General features: G+C 41.3%; 1 protein-coding gene across 1 annotated transcript; it reads right to left on the bottom strand.

Annotated features, from left to right (window-relative positions):
- Window positions 1–1,642: 1,642 nt before the first annotated feature.
- On the bottom strand, window positions 1,643–23,889 carry LOC110294177 (mitochondrial enolase superfamily member 1). Its single transcript, XM_085836340.1, is given in 12 exon segments — window positions 1,643–1,799; window positions 1,940–2,193; window positions 2,756–2,808; window positions 2,811–2,889; window positions 5,665–5,738; window positions 12,791–12,800; window positions 15,232–15,257; window positions 18,170–18,256; window positions 18,665–18,703; window positions 18,827–18,899; window positions 21,332–21,456; window positions 23,817–23,889. Coding segments are annotated over 12 exon segments (1,050 nt in total).
- Between the last annotated feature and the right edge of the window lie 383 nt (window positions 23,890–24,272).

Genomic DNA, 24,272 nt, shown 5'->3' with positions numbered 1-24,272 from the left:
CCCCATTAACCATAATCCTAACCCTAACACTGTCCCTAACCATAATCCCAAAAAACTAATCCTAACCCATCACCATAACCATAACCCTCTAACTCTAATCCAACCCCCCAAAATACCCCCAAAGCTAGTTTCATATCCCTCCGCCCTATATAACCCATAAACCTTATCCCCTAACTCCCTAAATCCCAAAACCGTAGCTCCCCATAAACTGAACCCAAACCAAGAACCCTGAACCCTAAGCCGTAACCCTCAACAGAAAACCCTAACCCTAACCACCCTACAACATAACCATAACCCTAACACCTAAGCTCTTACCCTAGCCCCTAACCCATATCACCTAACCCCTAAAATAAGGCAAACCCAGCCCCTAACCCCTAACACTAACCCATAACTAACCCTGAACCTTCACCTTCACCTTCACCAACACCCTCACCCTATCTCTAATCACTCTGACTTTAAATCTAACTGTCGAAGACCGATTCAGACACCAAGTTGGGTTCACGCAGCTTCCGCTTACTTGCAGCTTACTCCACAGCTTTTTACTCCACAGCTTTTTTACTTTGGGGCACAGCTCTCTCCACTTACGGCAAGGGCTATATTTATACAGTAGCGGCAACTGACCTCATCTCCCTCCACGCCACCTCATCCAATCAGAATCACACACGCTCCAGGCACGAGCTCAGGTCGGTCACAGATAGGCTGACAGATCCAACTTGGCAGGCAGCTTACACATGCAGTTTCACTACGCATGCAAGGCAGTAAACATGTGGGTTTCTCAGGGCCTGGCAATGGGCCAGGGCGCCATCTTGGCCCATGCGGCTGCACCTGCTTCCCGCATCTAACAACCTTAACCTTAACGACTCTAACACTAACCCTAACCCCTAAATGGAACCCCTAATTCTAACCATTAACCCCTATCCCCTAACTCCTAAACCTAACTCACACACTAACCCTAACCCTGAAATGAAACCCTAGCCTGAACACCTTCACATTCACCCTCACCCTAATCTTAACCCCCATAACCCTAACTCTAACAAACCTATCAACACCCTAAGTTTAACCCTAACCCTAAAAGCGAACACTAATCTTGAACCCTGACGCGGAACCCTAACCCTCACATCCACCCTCATCCTAACTCTAACCTCTCTAGCCCTAATCCCAAACCTAACAACCCTAACACAAAACCCTAACTCTAACCCTAACCCCCAACCGTAAACCTAACCTAACCCTTAACTCTAACCCTAACCCTCTAATTTTAACCCTATAAGCCTAACCCACTAACCCTAACCCTAAAACTGTAACCCTAACCACTAACCCCTAAACTTAAACCAACCTCTAATCCTAAAACTAACCCCAACCATAACCATATGCGCCATATAACCATGTGGCGCCACCACACCTCTAATCCCAGATGACCTTGAACTCAGAGCTCTTCAAATGTTTAAAATTTTAAAATTAATTTATCTAGTCATTTCTTTAATTAATTTATTCTTGTTTTTTTTTGAGACTCAGCTGGTATTTTTTTTCCTATTTAAAATTATTTCTTTATTGAATTTATTTTTGTTTTTTTCCGAGACTCCAGTGTCTCTGGGTTGAACCCTGAGACGGTTTTTAGCGCGCGCCACCCAGTGGCGACAAGTTGTCACTGCAACACTCCACTCCGGTCCGTGTCAAAGGACAAGGATTTGCCTGAGGTGACCCGGCCAGCGTGAGGGGAGGCCGGGCAGGCGGACGGCTTTGACCCGGTGATGGGGTTGCGTTTTAAAACGGTAGGTTCCCGGAAGGTTGTACCTGGAGCTCTACAGGTGGAAATTACAACTCCCAGCGTGAGTCGGGGGCTACTGTGACGTCACTTCCTGTGGCAAGCAGGAAGTAATGCCTGAGGCAGGAAATAACTACAACTTCCAGCATGCTTGAACCCTAACTTCCTGCACCAGACTTGAAGTTCCTCAAGTTCCTCAAGTTCCGAGTTGTAAATCTCGCAAGAACTCGGAGCGGCAGCGACGATGAGAACTTCCGGTTTTGGGTTCGCTGCCCGGAAACGGGCAAGCAAACAGCGCATGCGCAGTTTCTCTCCTCCGTCCGTCGTACGACCCCACCGACGACTCCAGTGACATCACCCCGGTCAGGTCCTGACCTCTTGGTTACCCGCAGAGCCGCGCGGGCGACCCGTCCTACTGACGTGTGCTGCAGCTGTACATGTGTACATGTGTGCCTGTTGTGTGTCCCTCGTATGTGATGCTGCTGCACATGTAAATATGTGTGCCTGATGTGTCATGCTGTTACACATGTTTACATGTGTGCCTGTTTTGTGATGCTGCTGCACATGTTTACATGTGTGCCTGGTGTGTTGTTACCCTGTACATGTATGCCTAGTGTGTGTTGCCACTTTACATGTGCGCGCGCGTGTGTGTGTGTGTGTGTGTGTGTGTGTGTGTGTGTGTACCTGGTGTTTGCCTGGTGTGTGATGCCACTTTACATGTGATCCAGGAGTTAGATGATGCTGTACATATGTGCCTGGTATGTGTTGCTGCAGCACATGGGTACAGGTGTGACTCTTTATGTGATGCTGCTGCACATGTGTTCATGTGTGCCGTGTGTGTGCTATTCTATTTTTGATGCAAACATCGACTTTTATTTGCATGAGGGACTTGTGCCATGAGAATTTTTGAGAATTTTAGGAATTGTCCTGACCTCTCAAGAACATCAAATAAATAGTAAATGACTGAGATAGCAGAAGCAGCAGCTTAATTACCTCAGAAATAGTTGCATGGCCCATGACGTCTTTCTGGGATGTGGGCTTCTCAACCACAATGGCTTGAATTTAGCTAGTTTTGATATCCACTCCACTGCCTCAGGAACATCCCAACGTTCACTGACACCCATCATCTGCAAGACAGACTTCTCACTTCTCTGTAGAGCCATGGTTCCAGAGAGAAGATGCCTTAATTTAATGCAGCCTACTGCTTAGGAAGACTCTTCTGGCATTTCTTTTGCTAGAGTCTAGTCCAGAGTTCTCAAAAAAGGATCCAAAGTGCAGACAATGGGATTAGAAATCTGGCTTCAGATCTGAGCCATATGTGAGGGAAGAGATGTGAATTGCTCACAGAACTGCTGTGATGTCTACAAGTGCCCTGGGCTGGGTTATGAGATGTGCTGACTTAGGGATGTGTCCATGTTAGATAAGCACTTTACCACTAAGCTATAATATTCACCCCCCATCCTGAAGTCTTTTGTTCCAACCAAGAAGGAGCTAGAGAAAGTATCCAAGGAGCTGAAGGGGTTTGCAGCCCCATAGGAGGAACATCAATATGAACTAACCAGTACCCCCAGAGCTTCTTGGAACTAAACCACCAATCAATGAAAACACATGGTGGAACTTGTGGTTATAGCAGTATATGTAGCAGAGGATGGTCTAGGCGGCCATCAAGGGGAGGAGAGGCCCTAGGTCCTGTGTAGGTTCTATGCCCAAGTATAGGGGAATTCCAGGACTGGGAATGGGAGTTGGGTGGGTTGGGGAGCAGGGGAAGGAGGGAAGGGATAGGGGATTTTTGGAGGGGAAACTAGGAAAGGGGATAACATTTGAAATGTAAATAAAGAAAATATCAGCCTTTAATCCCAGCACTTGGGAGGCAAAGGCAGGTGAATTTCTGAGTTCAAGGCCAGCCTGGTCTACAGAGTGAGTTCCAGGACAGCCAGGGCTATACAGAGAAACTGTGTCTCAAAAAACCAAAAAATAAAAATAAAATATCTAATAAAAAAAGGAACATGGACATTTTAATAACTTTTATGCTGGTCTTGTGATAGGTAAACTCTCTTTTTAAAAGTTATGGGATCTGGTCAGTTTTAGTTTTGGCTTTTCTACAGAGCTAATTAAATCTCATCAGAGTAAGAGATCATATTTTTGCCAACCTTTCAGTTGGATCCACTGAGTGCTTTATTATTATTATTTTTTTTAAAGATTTATGTGTGTGAGTACACTGAAGCTGTCTTCAGACACACCAGAAGAGGGCATCAGATCCCATCAGAGATGATTGTGAGCCACCATGTTGTTGCTGGGAATTGAACTCAGGACCTCTGGAAGAGCAGCCAGTGCTCTTAACCTCTGAGCCATCTCTCCAGCCCGAGTGCTTTATTTTATTTTAAGCATATGAGTGTTTTGCCATAATGTGCGTCTGGTGCCAGCAGAAACCAAAAGACAGCATTTGATCCATGGTACTGGAATTACAGCTGGTTATGAGGATTAGAAAAGAACCTGGATCCTCTGCAAGAGCATAAAATGCTCTTAATCACAGAACCATCTCCCTAGCTCCTTATTTTATTTACACAGCGTATGTCTCCTCTCATGTATATGTGTATGCACACACATGAGTGGAAGTTAGAGGACAACTGTGGTGGTCAGTTCTTTCCTTCTACAATAATGATCCTGAAGACTGAACTCAGGTTCTTGAACTGGACAGCTGGTACCTTTAACAGCTGAGCCATCTAATCAACTCCCCTGTTATCTTTTGAATCACATGCACAGTCAACACTGAATTTGTTCAAATTGATTATTGCCCACCAGGTATTTGACATATTAATAAATAATCACTAATGAGACACCCATTCTACTTGGCACTTAATAAGTTTTTGTTTCATTTAATTTTTACCAATACCTCATGAAACAGCTCTGTTTTACATTAAATATTACCCTGTTTTACAAATAAAAACTGGCTTATAGAGAAAGTTAAGGAAGTCACTCAAGACCAGTAGGCCAAGTTGGTGGTAAGTTTAAGTCCAGGCCTTGCCTTTCAGGCTTTGGCTTTCTCCCTATCATACCACCTGGAAGCCAGAGAATTGCTGGGCAGAGCTTGAGATAGGGCTCACCCTTCTGCCAGCAACCTCATTACACTTGCAGAAGATGGACAAGGACATGAGATTCTATAAATAGTCTAAGTGGTAAGCGTTCCTTTACAGGATACTCTTGAGAACCACAGTATAGCAGGCTCAAGATCAAATTTTGTCATAAATTATTTGAATGAGGGTGACCTCATGAAACAAAAGCATTGCTATTTCATGTATAATGAGGCTTCTGATCTTACATTAAGTACTCCAAAAATAATTTTAACTCACAAAACAAGCCTTATTTTTAAAATATAAAGAATCTGATTGTGACTCTTATACAAAATATTTTTTCATATAATAAAAACTATAATACATAGGAATGATAAATCCTTTTCTTTATCTCAGCTAAAACCTCAACTCTTTATCAAAGAATGGCTACTTGGAACCTATGTCCTGATCAGCTGTGTGAGAGAGGCTAATGATTTACACACCAAGGTTGTGCCAACGGAAGACTGCTTGTTCAGACTCACCTGTATTAGCAAAAGGATGGTCTCTTGCTCGATTGAGATTTAATTGGCTCTGTAGAATTACAAAACTAAAACTAATCAGATCCCATAGCCTTTAAGAAGGGAGTTCACCTATCACAAGACCACCATAAATTATAAAAATGTCCATGTTCTTATTCCTTGGTTGGAACAAAGACTTCAGGCTGGGGATGAATATTATAGCTCAATGGTGTAGTCCTTACCTGACATGGACACACCCCTGAGATGAGAGTCACAGTACCACAGAAAACACTCATGAAGCTTTCATGTCTTAGTATCTTGAGAATATATTTACCAAAGTCTTCTCTAGTCCAATCATGTCCCTGACGAGGTGGCATCTTCGTATGTCATCTGGATGATTTTCCCCAACTTGTTACTTTAAACCTACAAATACACTTAGCTTTAAATAGATCTCTATCTTGGCAAGAACACTTGGATTTTCTGTAGAAGTGAGTCTCTGTGAATCATTCATAGACCATCTTTTCTAGTAACCTCTGTTCTTCCCAAACTTTAGACAAGTCACGTGATAATAATACTCCAAACTGCATCTCTTTATTCAGGATCAGGGCAATGACAGAATTATCTGCTGACCCACAGTGAAGGAACCAGAAGGAGAAGTTGCATCTCTAATACAGCTCCCTGAATTCTTGTTATGCCAAACAGATAAGAACAAACAGGCCCTGGTCCACAGAAGAGGCAAGTAGCGTTCACAAGGCCCATACATTTGCTAGTTATTTGCACAGAAAGTTTTGTCTCCAGTGAGCCCAGTTGGACTAATCTGTTCCTTAGGTGAAAGGCTCCAGAAAGGGAAAGGGACTTGATTAGACAAAGAGGAGCAATAGAGTGTGGTCTGTAGTGTCCTATAGAGTTCTCCCTCATGGCACATTTGGCCACTCACAAGGAGCCCCCCCCCCAACAAAAAAACAGCCTTGATGTCCAATTATTTCTTGAGACATAGACATCTATATATGTTCCTCGTGAATGTTGGAGTATGGTTGGCCCAATTTGAGCACTGTTAGTGGAGAAGAGAATATCATCTCAAGGGACTAGTATCCAATTTCTTCTTCACAAGCCTCTGTTTAGTGAGTACCAAGGCTGTGCTTGTGTCACTGCAGATAGAGCCTATGTCTTCTCCTCAAAGTGTCCAATCTCCCTGTATACTAAGACCATTCAGCTCATAAAAGATTCACACAGGCACAGGAATCATCTTAGCTTGGATAATTGCAGTTACTAACCCCCATCAAACAGAAACAGTCACAGAAAACCACAAATCGATTCAATGCAGAGATCAACAGATCATGGGGAGACCAACCCCAAAGGATAATGTACTTCAAAGTGCCTGCATCAGAGGCTCAGGAAACATCTTGAAAGAAGGGACAGAAAGATTGTTAAGAGGCATACCAGAAAGTCTACTCTGAATGTCTCTCCTAGAAATGACTACACAAACAAGACCAGAACAAAGGCAATATCATGAAAGGAGGAAAATTTTGTAGGATCCCACCCTTGACAAAGAACTATGGGCAACAAATGACGACTAGGAGAAGCAGCCTCTCTCCTTATTGGCTATCCAATGTACAGTGGTCAGCCCTGAAGTCATATACACACTACCATCAAAAATTAACTCAGCAGTATTTAATAGTATACATACATATAATAGTATATAACATGCATATGTATGAGTGATAAGAAGAGACTATCAGCTTGAGAAGGGGGGCATGGGAGGATTTGAAGGAGAGTAGCTGGAGGAAAAGGATGGAAGGAAAGTGACTATTTCAGTCAGAAATATTTTCTTTTTTGAGACAGGGTTTCTCTGTGTAGTCCTGGCTGTCCTGGAACTCACTATGTAGACCAGGCTGGCCTCGACCTCAGAAATTCACCTGCCTCTGCCTCCCAAGTGCTGGGATTAAAGGTGTGCACCACCACCGCCCGGTCAACATTTTTTTTTTTTTTTAAGCTGAACATACTCAGGCACCTACTATCTTGTTTTCTCTTACTCATAACAAACACCCAGGGATTCTTTGACTCTAGGTGGAAGTTCCAATGATATGATTTGTAGTTCTGGAGAATAATGGCAGTAGTTGGCCACAGCCTCTACACATTTCTTTTGCTGAGGTCCAGAAATCTTTCTGGAGCCTTTGTGATCTCTTAGAGTTGACTCATCAGCCAGTCTTTTTTAGTCAGGTAGAGGCTAGTCCTCATGGAAATCTGCTCCAAATTTACCTTGTAATAATTCTCATCAAAAATGGCAACTCTTAGAAGGACCAAGAGAGACGGAAGACATATGTTTAAGAAAGGCTGAGAAATCTGCCTAGGGTCACACAGAATCCTTGAAAAGGAATGGTGGGAAAAGACAAGAGTTTACTTTAATTCTATCAAATGCCAAAGCCCTTTTCATACCTTTTTCATGTTATCACTCTTTTTCACTAAGGAACTGACAAGGGCTCATTGCTTCTTAAATCTGAGTACACAAATGAGAACTAACTGATTGGTCTTGTTGAAATGAAGACCCTGGATGGTGCTCAGCAGTGGAACAATTATCTAATGAGTATGATGCTCTAGGTTCAATCCCTTGCACAACAAAGATTTGTGGATTTGTATACTCAGTGGGTATGTATACATCAGAAGCCGATGTCTTCCACAGTCTCTTCTGTGGGAAGCCACATGTGCCGTTGCAAAGTGGCACAGGCTTCTGCTGGCCACCACGCATACATAGGCAGGAAAGTTTTTTGCCAAGATGAGGTTTTGAGAATTGACCAATCAGAAGAGAGAGAAATTGACCAATCAGAAGAGAGAGAAAGTAACCAATCAGATAAGAGAGAAAGTAACCAATCAGATGTAAGAATGCAAATGAGGTTGTAAGTATCAACCAAACACAACACAATCCGGGTGTGAGACACGCCTCTCCTAGGCCTATATAAAGCAGCACCAGGGCTGGGCTGGGGGTCTTTTCGCCTCTGCAATCAAGCTCTCCCAATAAACGCGTGCAGAAGGATCCTGTTGCAGCGTCGTTCTTGCTGGTCGAGTTGGACGCGCGCAAGAAGTGGTGCTGAGAACCCTGGACGAAACATCTTCAGGCACGAGCGAAGACCCCCTGCTACAGGGAGGATTCAGAACTGCATCGCGGGGAAGGAGCGGTTAATAAAGGTTCCCGTAAAACAGGCTGCTGAGAAGGATTCAACTGCGTGGATTCAGAACTCTTCAGCTGAGGAACGGTGTTAATAAAGTGTTCCTGCAAAACAGGCTGCTGAGAAGGATTCAACTGTGTGGATTCAGAACTCTTCAGCTGAGGAACGGTGGTACCGGTAAGTATAAAGAAATTAAGGTAAGTCTCTGAGAGGTATGCTTTCTTACGCAGTAGGTGTAGGAGTACCAGGAAGGCATATCAGAAACAGAGAGAAAGGAAAAAGAAGACGCGCGTAGAAAAATAAGTAACTTAAAAAAAAAAAAAGGAGAAAAAGAAAGGAAGCTAAAAATAAAGATACAAAGGATAATATAAAATATAAAGATACAAAGGATAATATAAAATATAAAGATACAAAGGATAATATAAAGGATAATATAAAAAATGAAGAACAAAAAATTAAGTCAATTTACCCTCCTCTCGAGGACTTTGACTAAAGAGGCAGCCTTCATCAAAGGCTTAACAATAGCTCTCAGGGAAAGAGGAGTAACCATTAGAAGCAGCCACTGTGCAGAATTCCCAGAAGAAAGAGAAAAAATGAAAATAAGCTATTTCAGAGCCCTCCTAGGGACAGAAGGAAAATGGGAGACGTCCTGCTTCCTCTCTGACTCCTATGGAGAGATTCTTAGCTCTGGTTAGGATATCTGTGTCCCTTTGAGCTGTCTATTGTCTGTTTTTGGTGCACCAAATTGTCTATATGTTTGTCAATTCATGTTTGGATGATTGAATGATGTTCTGTGTTTCATGTTGAAAAATAATAAAAAGTAGTCTCAGTCTGCACAGCAAAAATTGACAAGTTAGCTGCATGGTGGCTGGGAGTCAAGTACAGCTGAAAAAGCCCTGTTGAGGGCCAATTGCAAATGGAGCTTTTAAAGGGGCAGGCAGCCTTTTGCTTGTAACAGAAAGTTAGCTTAAAATTGGAAACTCAAGGTTGGAGTCATTCTAAACAACATGAACGAACCCAAGAAAACAGGTCATATGCAAAAGCAGTGTACAAAGGGTAGAAAGAATAGGTTTGAAAAGAAAGTACACATCTTTACAAATAGAAGGAAAAACCTTTCAAGGTATAATGGATACAGGAGCAGATAAAAGCATTATATCTAGTAATTGGTGGCCTGCTTCTTGGCCTGTTAATCAATCATCACATAGCTTACAAGGATTAGGATATGAGGCTACACCAACTATAAGTGCAAAATCCTTACAATGGAAAGATAAAGAAGGAAGGACAGGGCTTTTTCAACCTTATGTACTCCCTTTACCTGTAAACTTATGGGGAAGAGATGTGATGTCAGCCATGAACTTTATACTGACTAATGATTATTCTCAGAAAAGCAAGGAAATGATGAAAGGAATGGGATATATACCTGGACTAGGTCTAGGAAAAAGTTTACAAGGTAGAATTTCACCAGTTAAAGCCACAGTAAAAGCAGATAAGAAAGGGCTGGGTTTTTTCCAGGGGCCGCTGAGGAGCCTTTGCCCATTCCGTGGTGTACAGAGGACACGGTGTGGGTGCCTCAGTGGTCTTTATCCTCTGAGAAATTAAAAGCAGCTAAAGAATTAGTACAAGAACAATTAGACTTGGGACATGTAGAACCCACACAATCACCCTGGAACACCCCTTTTTGTTGTAAAGAAAAAGTCAGGTAAATGGAGATTGTTACATGACCTCAGAGCCATTAATGCACAAATGCAAGTTATGGGTCCTGTACAAAGAGGACTCCCCCTACTTTCAGCTCTACCTAAGGATTGGAAAATTATAGTAGTAGATATTAAGGATTGTTTCTTTTCCATTCCATTAAACGAGAAAGATAAACCTAGATTTGCATTTACCCTACCTTCTGTTAATCATATGGAGCCTGATAAAAGGTATCAATGGCGGGTATTGCCCCAAGGAATGGCAAATAGCCCTACCATATGTCAATTATATGTAGGAAAAGCTTTACAAGCAGTCAGAGATGGTTTCCCCTCCTTAAAAATTTGTCATTATATGGACAACATTGTGATTTGTGGACCTGAAGAAGAAAGTATACAGCGAGCTTATGGCTTTCTTAATGAAACTTTAAAAAATAATGGCTTGATTATTGCACCAGAAAAGGTGCAGCAGTCTAATGTTAGTCAATTTTTAGGAGCCACTATTACTTTACAGTGTGTTACCCCACAAAAGATTAGTATAAGAAAAGATCATCTAAAGACATTAAATGATTTTCAAAAATTATTAGGAGATATAAATTGGATTTGACCTTATTTAAGGATCCCTACTTCGGAATTAAAACCTCTATTTCAAATTTTAGAAGGTGAATCACATATTACCTCATTGAGACAATTAACACCTGAGGCTTCTGATGTTCTTAGGAAGGTAGAAGAAGCAATCCAAACAGCACAGCTAAATCGTATAAATGAGCAAAAACCTTTTTGCCTATGCATATTACGAACCATAAATTTGCCAACTGCTGTATTATGGCAAGATGGTCCTCTAGTATGGATACATCCACATATATCCCCTAATAAGACTATAGAGCATTATCCCACCATGGTGGCAAATATGGCCCATAAAGGCATAAAAAGTTCAATTACTCACTTTGGGAAAATGCCGGATAGCATAATTGTCCCCTATACTGCTGCACAAATGCAAACATTGTGTGCGACTATAGATGAATGGGCTATTCTTAGATGCAGTTATTCTGGTTTAATTGATAATCATTATCCTAAACATCCTTTATTACATTTTCTGTTATTACATCCAGTTATATTTCCAAAGGTAACGGCTAACACTCCTATAAAGGGAGCCATTGATATTTATACAGATGGATCCAAAACAGGAATTGGAAGTTATGTGATTAATGAAAAGGCTGTAAGGTTGCAATTTACACCAGGAGCCCCTCAATTGGTAGAATGTTTGGTGGTTTTAGAAGTCTTTAAAAGATTTCTTATGCCCATAAATATTATCTCTGATTCTGTTTATGTGGTTAATGCTGTACTAATGTTAGAGACTGTTGGAAATTTTAAGCAGTCTAGTCCAGTAACTGAAACTTTGATGAAAATACAAAATTGTATTTTGATGCGTGAGCATCCCTTTTATATTCAACATATTAGAGCACATACATCATTACCTGGACCTATGGTTAAGGGTAATGCAATTGCTGATTCAGCCACCAGAGATACGGTTTTCCTATCACAAAATTCTATAGAAAGTGCAAAAAATTTTCATCAACTTTATCATGTCCCTGCTTCTACATTACGACAAAAGTTTAAGCTCACACGAACAGAAGCTCGAGATATTGTCCTACAGTGTGGTAGGTGTGTAGAATTCATTAATGCACCTTCCGTGGGCGTTAATCCTCGCGGAGTGCGACCCCTAGATGTTTGGCAAATGGACGTCACGCATATCCCAGCTTTTGGGAAATTACAATATGTACATGTGTCCATCGATACCAGTTCTTGTGTCCTACATGCCTCTCCCTTGTCAGGGGAAAAAGCAGTTCATGTCATATCTCACTGCTTAGAGGCTTGGGCTGCATGGGGTAAGCCCCTAGTGCTAAAGACAGATAATGGTCCTGCATATACTTCTTCTAAATTTAGCCAATTTTGCAAACAAATGCAAGTGAAACATATTACTGGACTGCCCTATAATCCACAGGGCCAAGGCATCATTGAGAGAGCTCATCGTACTTTGAAACAATATTTGCAAAAACAGAAAGGGGGAATAGAGGCTATGACGCCAAAGATGGCTCTATCCCTTACAATATTTACTCTTAATTTTTTAAAATTGGATGATCCTGGAAGATCACCAGCCGAAAGGCACGGACAATGGCCTCAATCGCCCAATGAAATGGTCAAATGGAAAAATGTCCTTGATAATAAATGGTATGGCCCGGATCCTATCTTAATCAGATCCCGGGGAGCTATTTGTGTTTTTCCACAGGGTGAAGAAAATCCACTTTGGGTCCCGACGCGACTGACAAGGACCGTGAAAGAGCAAGATGAATCCCAAGATGATCCTGCTATTCCTGCTCCTGATGATTGAGACCGGGATAAGTATACCTTTGTGGGCCATAGTAAGATCATGGCCAGTACCTTTACCGGTACATTCCAATTCTTCCACCTTGCCTTTGTTTTATGCAACAGAATGTTTTTCTGGATGCGCCTTGTGCACGACAAACTCCTCAAGAGCCACGGGTGTATAATAGTACGAGTTTTCATTTAAATTATACACTATGCTTTGTGCATGATGTGGATAGACCTTTTACACCCTGTATATTTTTAAAGAAAAAGGTTATCTCTAATTGGGCAGACCCCATTATCCAAAATAAAGTGAGCTCTGAAGTGTTACTTAATGCTTTAACGCAAGTCGTCCAAGGAGAGCAATTAGGCTCAGGTGATGTTGGAAATAATATAACTTCACCTATAAACATCACCACTATTATGATAAAGGGAAAGGTGACTATTCCCAAAAGATCACGATGGCCTGTTGGCAATGCTACTGCCAAACGCAGCGTGCCCTGGTGTCATCCGGACCTCACATTTCCTATAGTTTTTTCACCTTGTCAATCAAAAATTTTTCCTCGAAAAGAAATAGCAAAGGGTTTTGCTTTGTCACCTCCTTTAGATTTTTCTGTAATGAATGATAAGGAAGATGCTACAGGAAAAGAAAATATTTGGCCATATTACCAATGGATTTTAAGCAATGAGGCAGGTGCTAGTACCAGTCTGTCAGCCTTTGCACTGCTGACTGGCACCTTTCATGAGATACTGAATGTTTCTGCCACACTTTCCAATACCTCTGCTCATTTAGATAATGTGACAACTAATAGAGTTATCAGAAATATGACTACCTCTCCAGTAGAAGTTTGTGTTAGTCCTCCATTTTTCTTTATATTGGCTGAATTTCAAAATGATACAGAATGGTTAGATTGTACAAATATCACTTGTTTTTTGACACAATGCTGGAATGGAACCAAATCCTTAGCCTTAGTGGTACAGCTACCAATCTTGGTCCCTGTACCTGTTGAGGCAGATCCAGAGAAGTTCCCAATAATGAGTCTAATTAGGCAGAAGAGAGATTTTGGAATCACAGCTGCCATTGTCACTGCCATTGTAGTGTCTGCAGCATCAGCGGTTACCGCAGGAATTGCTATGGCCAATCAAGTTAATAGTGCTGATACCATAAGTCAGATAGCAGAAAAAACGTCTGAGGCATTGCTCACTCTGCAAAGGGTGGATTCTCATATCGCCTCAGGATTAATGTTAGTGAATCAGAGAGTGGATATTTTACAGCATAACATGGAACAGATGATGGATGTCATTCAAATGAGTTGTGTGGCATCCACTCCTTATGTATGCATTACTCCCAATAGGTATATTAATAATTCTTTTATTAAAAGTACAGACCTATCGAATTATCTGAAGGGAAACTGGTCGCAGGAGCTGGACAGGCTGCAGAAGAGGCTGCAGATACAGATCCTGAACCTTAATGGAACCAGAGTGGAACCTGTGACCTTTGGAGACTTTACCTCTTGGTTTTCCTCTGCTTTCTCTTACTTTAAGGAATGGGTGGGAGTGATTTTGTTTGGTGCTGCCATATGCTGTGGATTGGCGCTCATGCTCTGGTTGGTATGCAAATTTAGAACACAACAAAAACGTGACAAGGTAATTATAACTCAGGCACTATTGGCTATTGAAAACGGCGCCTCCCCTAAAGTTTTGTTATCTATGCTCAAGAATTAGTCGGCATCTGAGTTCTCTGCTCTTGCACATGAGAGAGACTCAACAATCATTGATCAGCCCTTGCACATTGATGCATACGACAGGGTGATCATGATTTCCCCACTAATTCACTTTTTGGCTGGCCTCTTTTGCAGAGTTCGCCCTAGGTCATTTAGCAGTTACTGTCACACAGCACTGGGGTATCCAGAGACGGGCAACTTTCCTCATGCACAGGCCAACCTAAGGCACGGGGCCCGGTGGCGATAGGGTTACCCTACGACGGGAAAAGACTGTGACATTGGAGGAACGACCTAAAACAGGAGCCACAGCAGATGGACATAATTGCACAGGCCTAGTCCAGCCTCATTTTATTAAAACAAAGGGGGAGATGTGGGAAGCCACATGTGCCGTTGCAAAGTGGCACAGGCTTCTGCTGGCCACCACGCATACATAGGCAGGAAAGTTTTTTGCCAAGATGAGGTTTTGAGAATTGACCAATCAGAAGAGAGAGAAATTGACCAATCAGAAGAGAGAGAAAGTAACCAATCAGATAAGAGAGAAAGTAACCAATCAGATGTAAGAATGCAAATGAGGTTGTAAGTATCAACCAAACACAACACAATCCGGGTGTGAGACACGCCTCTCCTAGGCCTATATAAAGCAGCACCAGGGCTGGGCTGGGGGTCTTTTCGCCTCTGCAATCAAGCTCTCCCAATAAACGCGTGCAGAAGGATCCTGTTGCAGCGTCGTTCTTGCTGGTCGAGTCGGACGCGCGCAAGACTCTTCCATATGTGATATTCTAGAATTCTAAGTAGATTCACACCTTGTCTTTAGAGAGAATATGCCCGGTCTAGGTTGAAGCAACTAGACTAGTTGCTTCAGGCATTACTGATGAGATTTAGTCTTTGGCTCCTCTTCACATATTCAGCCTCTTAGTGTTGTTCGTTAGGAAGTTAAGTCCACCATTACATAGATAACTTACCTGGTCCAGCCATCTCTCAGAGCTGTGAGGAAAGGAGTGCATCTCTCATTTGATATTGGTACAATGAGCCATGCTCCCCCGACCTGATAGTACTTCAGTAGTTTCTTATCTTGGTTTCACAAACACTATGGTTGTAGTATAACCCAGAGGAACAAAGCATGTATTGTTTAAAGATAGAAGCAGTTTGGCTAACAGCATCACTCTAGTTGTGAAGTGGCTTTCTTTCCTTATCTCTGTGGGAAACATTCCTTTAAACTGTCATAACATTCCAAGGGATGATGCAGTATGAATGTCCTTCTTTGTAAAGCTAGGATTCTCTGTGGCATCCACTGAATTAACACATGTAAGAGTAGGAAGCAGAAGCCAGCGTTCTCTCTGTCTCCTTTGTCTTGGCTCTATGTGAATACAATAGAATGAGAAAGTTCCAGATCAGTTCTCAAGGGTTTGCTTAGCCCTGGGTTTAAAAATGTATATAACATATAAATATATATAAAACATATATAATGTGGTCAGAATAATAAATGACCATGTGCTAGCTGTGGAACGCTTAGAGCTTTATCTGAATCTTCAAAAGTGTCTTTTAAGAGAAAGGGTATTATGTTCCTACTTCACAGAAAGAAAATTGAAGCTCAGTATGGTTAAATGACTTGCTGGTTTTAGATGCCTATACATGTATAGAATCAAAGGTAGGCTGTCACCTTCAGAAGTTGAAACTCACAAAGCCAGTCAGTGTGAATAAATAGCTTTATTTTCTCTCATGTAAGGTGGCCTTGGATACAGAATTATGTAAAAAAGATAATGGGAAACAGCAAAACTCTCCCAGAAAGCCAGTGTGCTATAAGGACATACATTCTGGCATTTGCCCCCTTCTGCACTCTACCTTCTCATATTATTTCCTAACAAATAGCACCTAAAACACAGACTCTCCTTAGTGATAGTGATTTTTGTATACCAATAAATTGACCCTAAAAAATTAGTCCCTTCTTTGTTGGTCACAATTAGACCAAGCTATAAGCAAAGGGTTGGAACTTTTAGTCCTACCCTGAAACTTCTAGAGAGAGAAAGGTTGATGGTTGAATTGCTTACCAATGACTCCTCTGTAAAAGTCCAGAAGGACAGAGTCCAGGAAACTTAGAGAGAGAAAGGTTGATGGTTGAATTGCTTACCAATGACTCCTCTGTAAAAGTCCAGAAGGACAGAGTCCAGGAAACTTGTTATTAGGCTAGTGAACATGTTATAGTACCTGGAAGCATGCTGAGAGGGAAAACTACATACTGCCACCTCTCCACACTTTGTTCTGTGGATCCACTTTACCTGGCTCTTCCTAAATTACATCTTTTAAAATGAACTGATGAATGCAAATCAAGGGTTCTGTGAGCTATTCTAGGGAATAATAAAACTCAGTGGTTTGGATTGTAGAAATCTGTGTTCTAGCTGCTGTAGGTCAGAAACTCAAGTGATATACTGGACTTGCACAATTGGAGAGTGAAAAAGATTATGCCATGGAAACTAAATTGTTGTCCAAGGAGAGTGGTGTGTGTGTGTGTCCATTTATCTGGTGTCAGAGCCAAGTATGATGATAGTGGTATGAAATATACATGAACTAGCTTGTTTCTTCTGTTTGGACCTGTCTGTAAAGCCAGGTTTAAAAGCTTACATGTGACTCGGTTCCCTCACTCAGGATGACATCCTCCACATCCATCCATTTGCCCAAGAATATCATAAATTCACTGTTTTTAATAGCTGAGTAGTACTCAATTGTGTAAATGTACCACATTTTATGTATCCATTCCTCTATTGAGGGACATCTGGGTTGTTTCCAGCTTCTGGCTATTATAAATAAAGCTGCTATAAACATAGTGGAGCATGTGTCCTTATTACAAGTTGGAGCCTCTTCTGGGTATATGTCCAGGAGAGGTATTGCTGGGTCCTCAGGTAGTACTATGTCCAGTTTTCTGAGGAACCGCAAAACTGATTTCCAGAGTGGTTATAGCAGATTGCAATCCCACCAGCAATGGAGGAGTGTTTCTCTTTCTCCACATCCTCACCAGCATCTGCTGTCACCTGAATTTTTAATCTTAGCCATTCTGACTGGTGTGAGGTAGAATCTCATTATTGTTTTGATTTACATTTCCCTGATGATTAAGGATGTTGAACATTTCTTTAGGTGCTTCTCAGCCATTTGGTATTTCTCAGTGAATACCCAAGATACAATTCACAAACCACATGAAACTCAAGAAGAAGGAAGACCAAAGTGTGGATACTTTGATCCTTCTTAGAAGGGGGAACAAAATATCCATGGAAGGAGTTACAGAGACAAAGTGTGGAGCAGATACTGAAAAATGACCACTCAGAGAGTGCCCCACCTGGGGATCCATCCCATATACAATCACCAAACCCAGACACTATTGTGGATGCCAACAAGTGTTTGCTGACAGGAGCCTGATATAGCTCTCTCCTGAGAGGCTCTGCTCGTGCCTGACAAATACAAAAGTGGATGCTCACAGCTATCCATTGGACTGAGCACAGGGTCCCCAATGAAGGAGCTAGAGAAAGGACCCAAGGAGCCAAGGGGGTTTGTAGCCCCATAGGAGGAACAACAATATGAGCTAGCCAGCACCCCTTGAGCTCCCAGGGACTAAACCACCAACCAAAGAGTACACATGGGACTTATGGCTCTAGCTGCATATGTAACAGATGATGGCCTAGTTGGTCATCAATGGGAGGAGAGGCCTTTGGTCATGTGAAGGCTCTACACCAGTGTAGGGGAATGCCAGGGCTAGGAATCAGGAGTGGGTAGGTTGGTGAGCAGGGGAAGGGGAATGGGATAAGGGGTTTTCGGATGGGAAACCAGGAAAGGAGATAACATTTGAAATGTAAATAAAGAAAATGTCTCATAAAAAAAGAAAGAAAACCCAAGGGAAAAAAAAGAACTTTCCTGTTTCAGTGTGCTGTCTGAATAGCCCAGCAAGGCACACGATGTATTGTAGGCAGGGTAGCCACGTCTCAGAATTAGTTCTTCTGGAAAACACAGATCTTATAACATTTGAGACTCCAGAGAACTTCAGATTTAGAATGATCTGGGACTAAGTTGTTTCCCAAAGGATATCTAGTTGTCTTCCTGGTTGCCCTCTTACTACTTACTGCCATAAGTCTGCCTCCTGGTGTATCAAGCTGGACAATGAGGATATTTGCTGAATACCCTGCTCTTTAAAGCTCCCTATCCCACAGTGCAACACAAAGCAAAACCTTCTTGAATGGTTGTTGAACTGAGCCCTCTAACACATTACATTAGATGGCCTCTTCACCCACATTTACATATATGACTGAGGGTCTGCCACTAAGTACAGAGTATGTGTAACCCAGAAGACAGGGATGTTCAAAAGTAGGCACTGATAGCACAGAGAAGGACATTTCCCCACAACGTACCTCTTTCTTTTTTACCAAGTTGACTGTTCTGCAGTATTTCTTGTGGTGGGGGGTGGGCAGAGAGCATAAATCCCTCCTTTAGACAATGAGTCTGCATCTGCTGTATGTACTCCTAGGTAAGCACCAGGATACTGCCAGACCCACGGCATACACAAAACTCACCATATGCATCCTCTTCTGTCAAGACATCAGTGATGTACCTGAAATTAATGCAGGACAACAGCATCTCTGGATTCTGGTGGCATAGGAGAAAGGCTGATTTCAATCCATAGGCAGATTATTTAGCGATGCTTACACTAATCTCCTGGGCTTATCTTTTCCAGGAAGGGATCTTTGGGATCAATATGTCTGTCTGGCCCTGTCATTCCTTAGAACTGAACATTTTAGAATTTATTGTTGCTCTTCATGAGCTCTCAGTGCCTCCACACCTCCTGTCCTAAATTCTACACCCTCCCTCTGTCCTATTCTTTCCAATTAACCTGACTTCTTGGCCATAGGGCCTTGACCAACTGAACATTCAGTACAAAGTAAAGGAGTCCCTCTTTGAGTCCCTCTCTGAATCTGTTCTTCCTGTGATGTTGAACTTTCACTGAAGTATGAGATGACGAAGGTAGTCCTGGAGCAGCAAAGCAGAGTGGAGAAAGGCTGCTTTCAGTCAGGCCACTCAGGACAGCCCTGGGTCTCCAGAGAGTGACTATGGCCATCTTCCTGCCAACAGGAGGAGAAGTGGTACACTAATCCTCCTGAAGAATGCTGGCCATGCTCTAGGACTACTTTCTCATACCCCCTCACCACTACACCCTGCTGGACTCCAAATTCTTTTCATGACTACAAGCTATATCCATGTGAAAGGCTGACCTTTCCATATCCTTTGCTTCAGATGGTCCCATGATACCCTCAGCCTATTTGAAAGAAGCTGTGAGTGTACCTTGACTTCATCTGATCCCTTGCCCCCAAATCTTCAAGGCCCATGTTCATTGTTTTTTTTCCTTCATTTTACTGTCAAATAATAATGGGAGCCTTTATTTGTGGGCCCTCAGAAGTCACTTGGAATCAGCTGCCACTCACATTGATAAGCAACGTGCTCAAGGTCACTCAGTTACTTATTAAGGAAGCCTGGACTGAAAGTCTGATCTACTTGGGACTGAAGGTCCCTCTGCTTTAGCAGGCTAAACTAGCGCAAATAATTTTTTTTCAATCCATCCCATAATCAGCCACCAAATGCAGACACTATTGCATATGCCAGAAAGATTTTGCTGAAAGGACCCTGTATAGCTGTCTCTTGTGAGGCTATGCCAGTGCCTGGCAAATACAGAAGTGGATGCTCAGAGTCATCTATAGGTTGGAATACAGGGCCCCCAATGGAGGAGCTAGAGAAAGTACCCAAGGAGCTGAAGGGATCTGCAACCCTATAGGGGGAACAACAATATGAACTAACCAGTACCCCAGAGCTTGTGTCTCTAGCTGCATATGTAGCAGAAGATGGCCTAGTCGGCCATCCTTGGGAGGAGAGGCCCCTTGGTCTTGCAAACTTTATCTGCCTCAGTACAGGGGAAGGCCAGGGCCAAGAAGTGGGAGTGGGTGGGTAGGGGAGCAGGGTGGGGGGAGGATATAGGGGAATTTTGGGATAGCATTTGAAATGTAAATGAAGTAAATAAATACCTAATAAAAATGGAAAAAAATACAAGTTAAGGAAACTGAAAGTACATTCTCTTGTGCCTATGTCTTCATAGAAGGGAAATTGAATAGAGTTAGAAAAGAGAAACTTGGTATCATGAGACAGGGAAAATTCTGTATTACTGGAGTTAGAGTCCTTTCTTTAGTTCTTTATTTTTTCTTGTTTTGACCTTATGGTTCATATACTGACCTATGTATATATGAAACCATGATGCCCTTCTACGTCCTTAGTTTTCCCTTATATTTTCTACCCTACCATGCCCGTACTATCCACATCCTCCCCCACCCCCAAGAGGGTTGCCCATATGGACTCTATTTTTTAGACCTCTTTATTTTGTCTCTTTGAAACAGATTTTCACTCTGTAGCCCAAGTTGGTCTCAAACCTGTGGTGCTCACATTCTAAGTGCAGAGACTTACAGGCATAAACCACCACCACAGGCCTGGCTGCACTCTCTCTCTAGACGGTGGGCACTTGGTGTGTAATAGCTAGCTTTCTTGAGATCCAGATGCATTCAGATTCAAGTCTCATAGAAAAGAACTGCCTATTTCAAAACACTGATCATCTAAACGGCTCAAGCCTTAATTTAACTGAATGAAATTGTTTATGAAAATTTGAAAATCCTTCTCTACTTTTATATTTGTTACAATCAAAGGACATCATAGACTGTAAAAATCATTATTTATAAATATAAATGTTTTTATAAAACATATCCCTGAACTGGAGAAATAGCTCAGAGGATAAGGGCACTTGCTGATCTTTCACAGAACTAAGTTTGATTCCTAGTACTCACATCAGGTGACTCACAAACTCCATAACATCTGACACCCTCTTCTGGCCTACATAGGTGCACATGAAGAGACACACACAGACACAGACACAGACACAGACACACAGACACAGACACAGACACAGACAGACAGACAGAAAGACACACACACACACACACACACACACACACACACACACCTTTTAAAACAAAACAAAATACATCTCTTAGCAGTCTGAGCTGCCCATCACATGAGAGCTCTCTGCATAAGCCTCTAAAGTCACCAGCAATATCTCTGAGATCCTTCTGAAGGACATAGTAGATAAGGGCATTCACAGCACTGACAACTATCAAAATAGGATTTCATTCTTGTTCATGTTTTAATATGCAGTCAGGAAACCGAGACTCTAATATATCATGAGCAAATTAGTATGGGCATTTTATGAAAATAACTAAAATGCAAAAAATCCCCATATACTTTGTAAAATTTCAAAATGTATCTGTGCCTACAATAGCTAAGAACTAAACACAACTACAACACCTGAGTTGAGCAAAAATATTTTGATAAGCAAAATCATAGCCTTGAAAGTTTAAATCTTATGCCCAAATTATTTTCCTATTTACTGGATAATGTGCTGAGCAGTGAGATTCAAAGCTAGACCTTGTTAATTCATTGTTCTGAAAGGATAAGAACACTCTGACTTACATAGCATTTAAATTGATTTTAAATGCTGCCAAGTAAAGATAATCACTTCACAACAACATACAGTACTGAAGATAAATTACTTGCGCATAATATACTTTCATAAAATGTTAAAGTGTATGAGAATACCATCATAGCATTAAAGTTTCCCCCATGACTTATATTACATGTTTTCACATACAGTTTGGAGGTTAAACATAATTTGGGTCAGCATCACCATCCATTATGTATTTCTGGTGCTTTAAAAGGCTTCATTGTGTTATTTGAAGAGGTCCTAGAGGGAACTCATGGTAGGACACCTGTCTCATGTGTGCAAGTGAAAGCCTTTTCCAGACTTTGTTCTTTCTAGGACACATTTAGTCCATGTGTCAAAGACTGAAATAATCGTGCCATTAATTTGCTTCCAAAGCAATTAATTCATTACAAAACACTTTGATAATTTTGTTTGGTATTGTATTATTTCCACAGTAAACCTTTAGGTCATTTAATAGAATAGCTATAGGGGTACAGTTTTACTGTCAATAATATTTAAGAGGAAAACATTTTGAAAGCAGCACCATGTCAGGTGTGCCTGGCCTCTGACTAACACAGCTTTCTAGTGATTACACACTTGCTGATGGATGCAGCACTTAGGACTGAACCAGCCATTCTGGGTTCCCCTAAGGGCTATTGTTAATGGAATACACAATCATTCTAGTTAGGATATTTATGCCAATTAAAACTATAAGAACACAGATTCCTCCTCATTCCTTGATGGTTGATGTTCTTGTATTAAAACAAAAATCTAAAGTAATTTAGTGATTAACAGTGAAGTTTTTATTATCTACTTCAAACTCTGGCCTCAAAGCTTTGATTGCTGCTATAAATCACTGGGTAAAGCAGCCTATGGTTGTATCACAATAGCAAATGTATTTAACAAAAGCTAAGAATGATCTCAATGGCTATGACTCAAAAGAGTGCATGGAAGAAACCATAGTGAAAAATTCATCTATGTGTATTTTCCTTGCTTGACATGAAGGTGCTGCAAAAATTAACTAAAATTTTCTATATTCAATATATATTTAGGTTGTGGTGTTTTGGCTCTAGCATGGGGAAATTCATATGTCAAAAATTAGGCTTAAAGGCAGATTCTTGGTGACTAAACCCAAGAGTTTTCTCCTGCAAGATGAGTTGGGGAGAAAAAAAAAGCATTCAACAAAAAGACCAGAAATCAACATTCTGAAAAAAGACGTCTTTGGTATATTCTATACATTAATATAACCTGCTTTACCAGTTTCTTGGTCACACATACATATTTATACTCTTAAGTAATGAGGAACACACTATTTTTCTTTCTTATTTTGGGATGTTATGGTTAACTTAAAATAATAACTTAATAAATGGGTTGATAAAGGTTGCAGGAAGAATCATGCTGAATTAATACATTTCTTTGATTCAAGTTCACAGTGAGTCCCAAAAAATACATAGGAAGATCAAATTTTAAATGGATTCTATCTGAATGTGGTCTGGAAAGTGTGGAAGCCTTTTTTATATTAGTACAAAAGGAACATGTATCAAAACCACAAGGAGATCCCTATTCTAAGATCTCCATCAGGATTGTGGGTAGGGCAGGTAATGCCATCTTAGGACAACAGAACAGCAGCATCTCCTCTGGTTTAGTGTTCAACTTCAAACACTTGCCCTTTAACAGAATGGTTTCAGTGGCCTGCCCCCGGTTTTATAAACTCACTGTGTAGATTATGAAATGTGTTAGGATTGTGCTATATATAGTATGCAGTATGGACAAAGACAGCAACTTCATAAAATGCTTACTCAGCACTCAGGCACAATTAAAGTTGCAGAAAGGCAGAAACAGCTCACGAATCTACCTTGATCACAGTCACTACCTCGTGGGAAACTTTTAGAGGAGACCCTTGACTTACGGGGAAAGTCGGAGGTGGGGAGGAGTTGCTGAATCTGGTCTCCTCCTTTACCCAGCAGATAGGTTTCATGAACACTTCCGACTCACCTCTGTTCTAAAACCTTCCCCAAGCCTTCGGTGAGGGAAAGAAATCTTCTCTGTGCAGTTTAGATACATTTATTTTATTTTATTTTTAAATTTTATTTATTTATTTATTTATTTATTTATTTATTTATTTATTTAAGGGACAGGGTTTCTCTATATAGCCCTGGCTGTCCTGGAATTCACTTTGTAGACCAGGCTAGCCTCGAACTCAGAAATCCGCCTGCTTCTACTTCCCAAGTGCTGGGATTAAAGGCGTGTGCCACCACGCCCAGCGATACATTTTTTTTTAATAGCTTTAAAAGTATATTAATTCTTGTTTTGAGTTCCTTTTTCTTATTGGATATTTTATTTACTTACATTTCAAATGAAGTATGTTAGTTCTTAAGTGATTGGGGATGCAATCTCAGTCAAGCCCTTGGTGAATAAAATGATTAGCAACCAAAGGCCAGGCTTCC

This window comes from Mus caroli, unplaced genomic scaffold (genome assembly GCF_978045245.1).
Source record: "Mus caroli unplaced genomic scaffold, Mus_caroli_1 scaffold_4, whole genome shotgun sequence".
In the NCBI taxonomy this organism is placed as follows: Eukaryota; Metazoa; Chordata; class Mammalia; order Rodentia; family Muridae; genus Mus; species Mus caroli.
The sequence above is the reverse complement of the archived record's forward strand: the minus strand, read 5'-3'. Positions and strand labels throughout refer to the sequence as shown.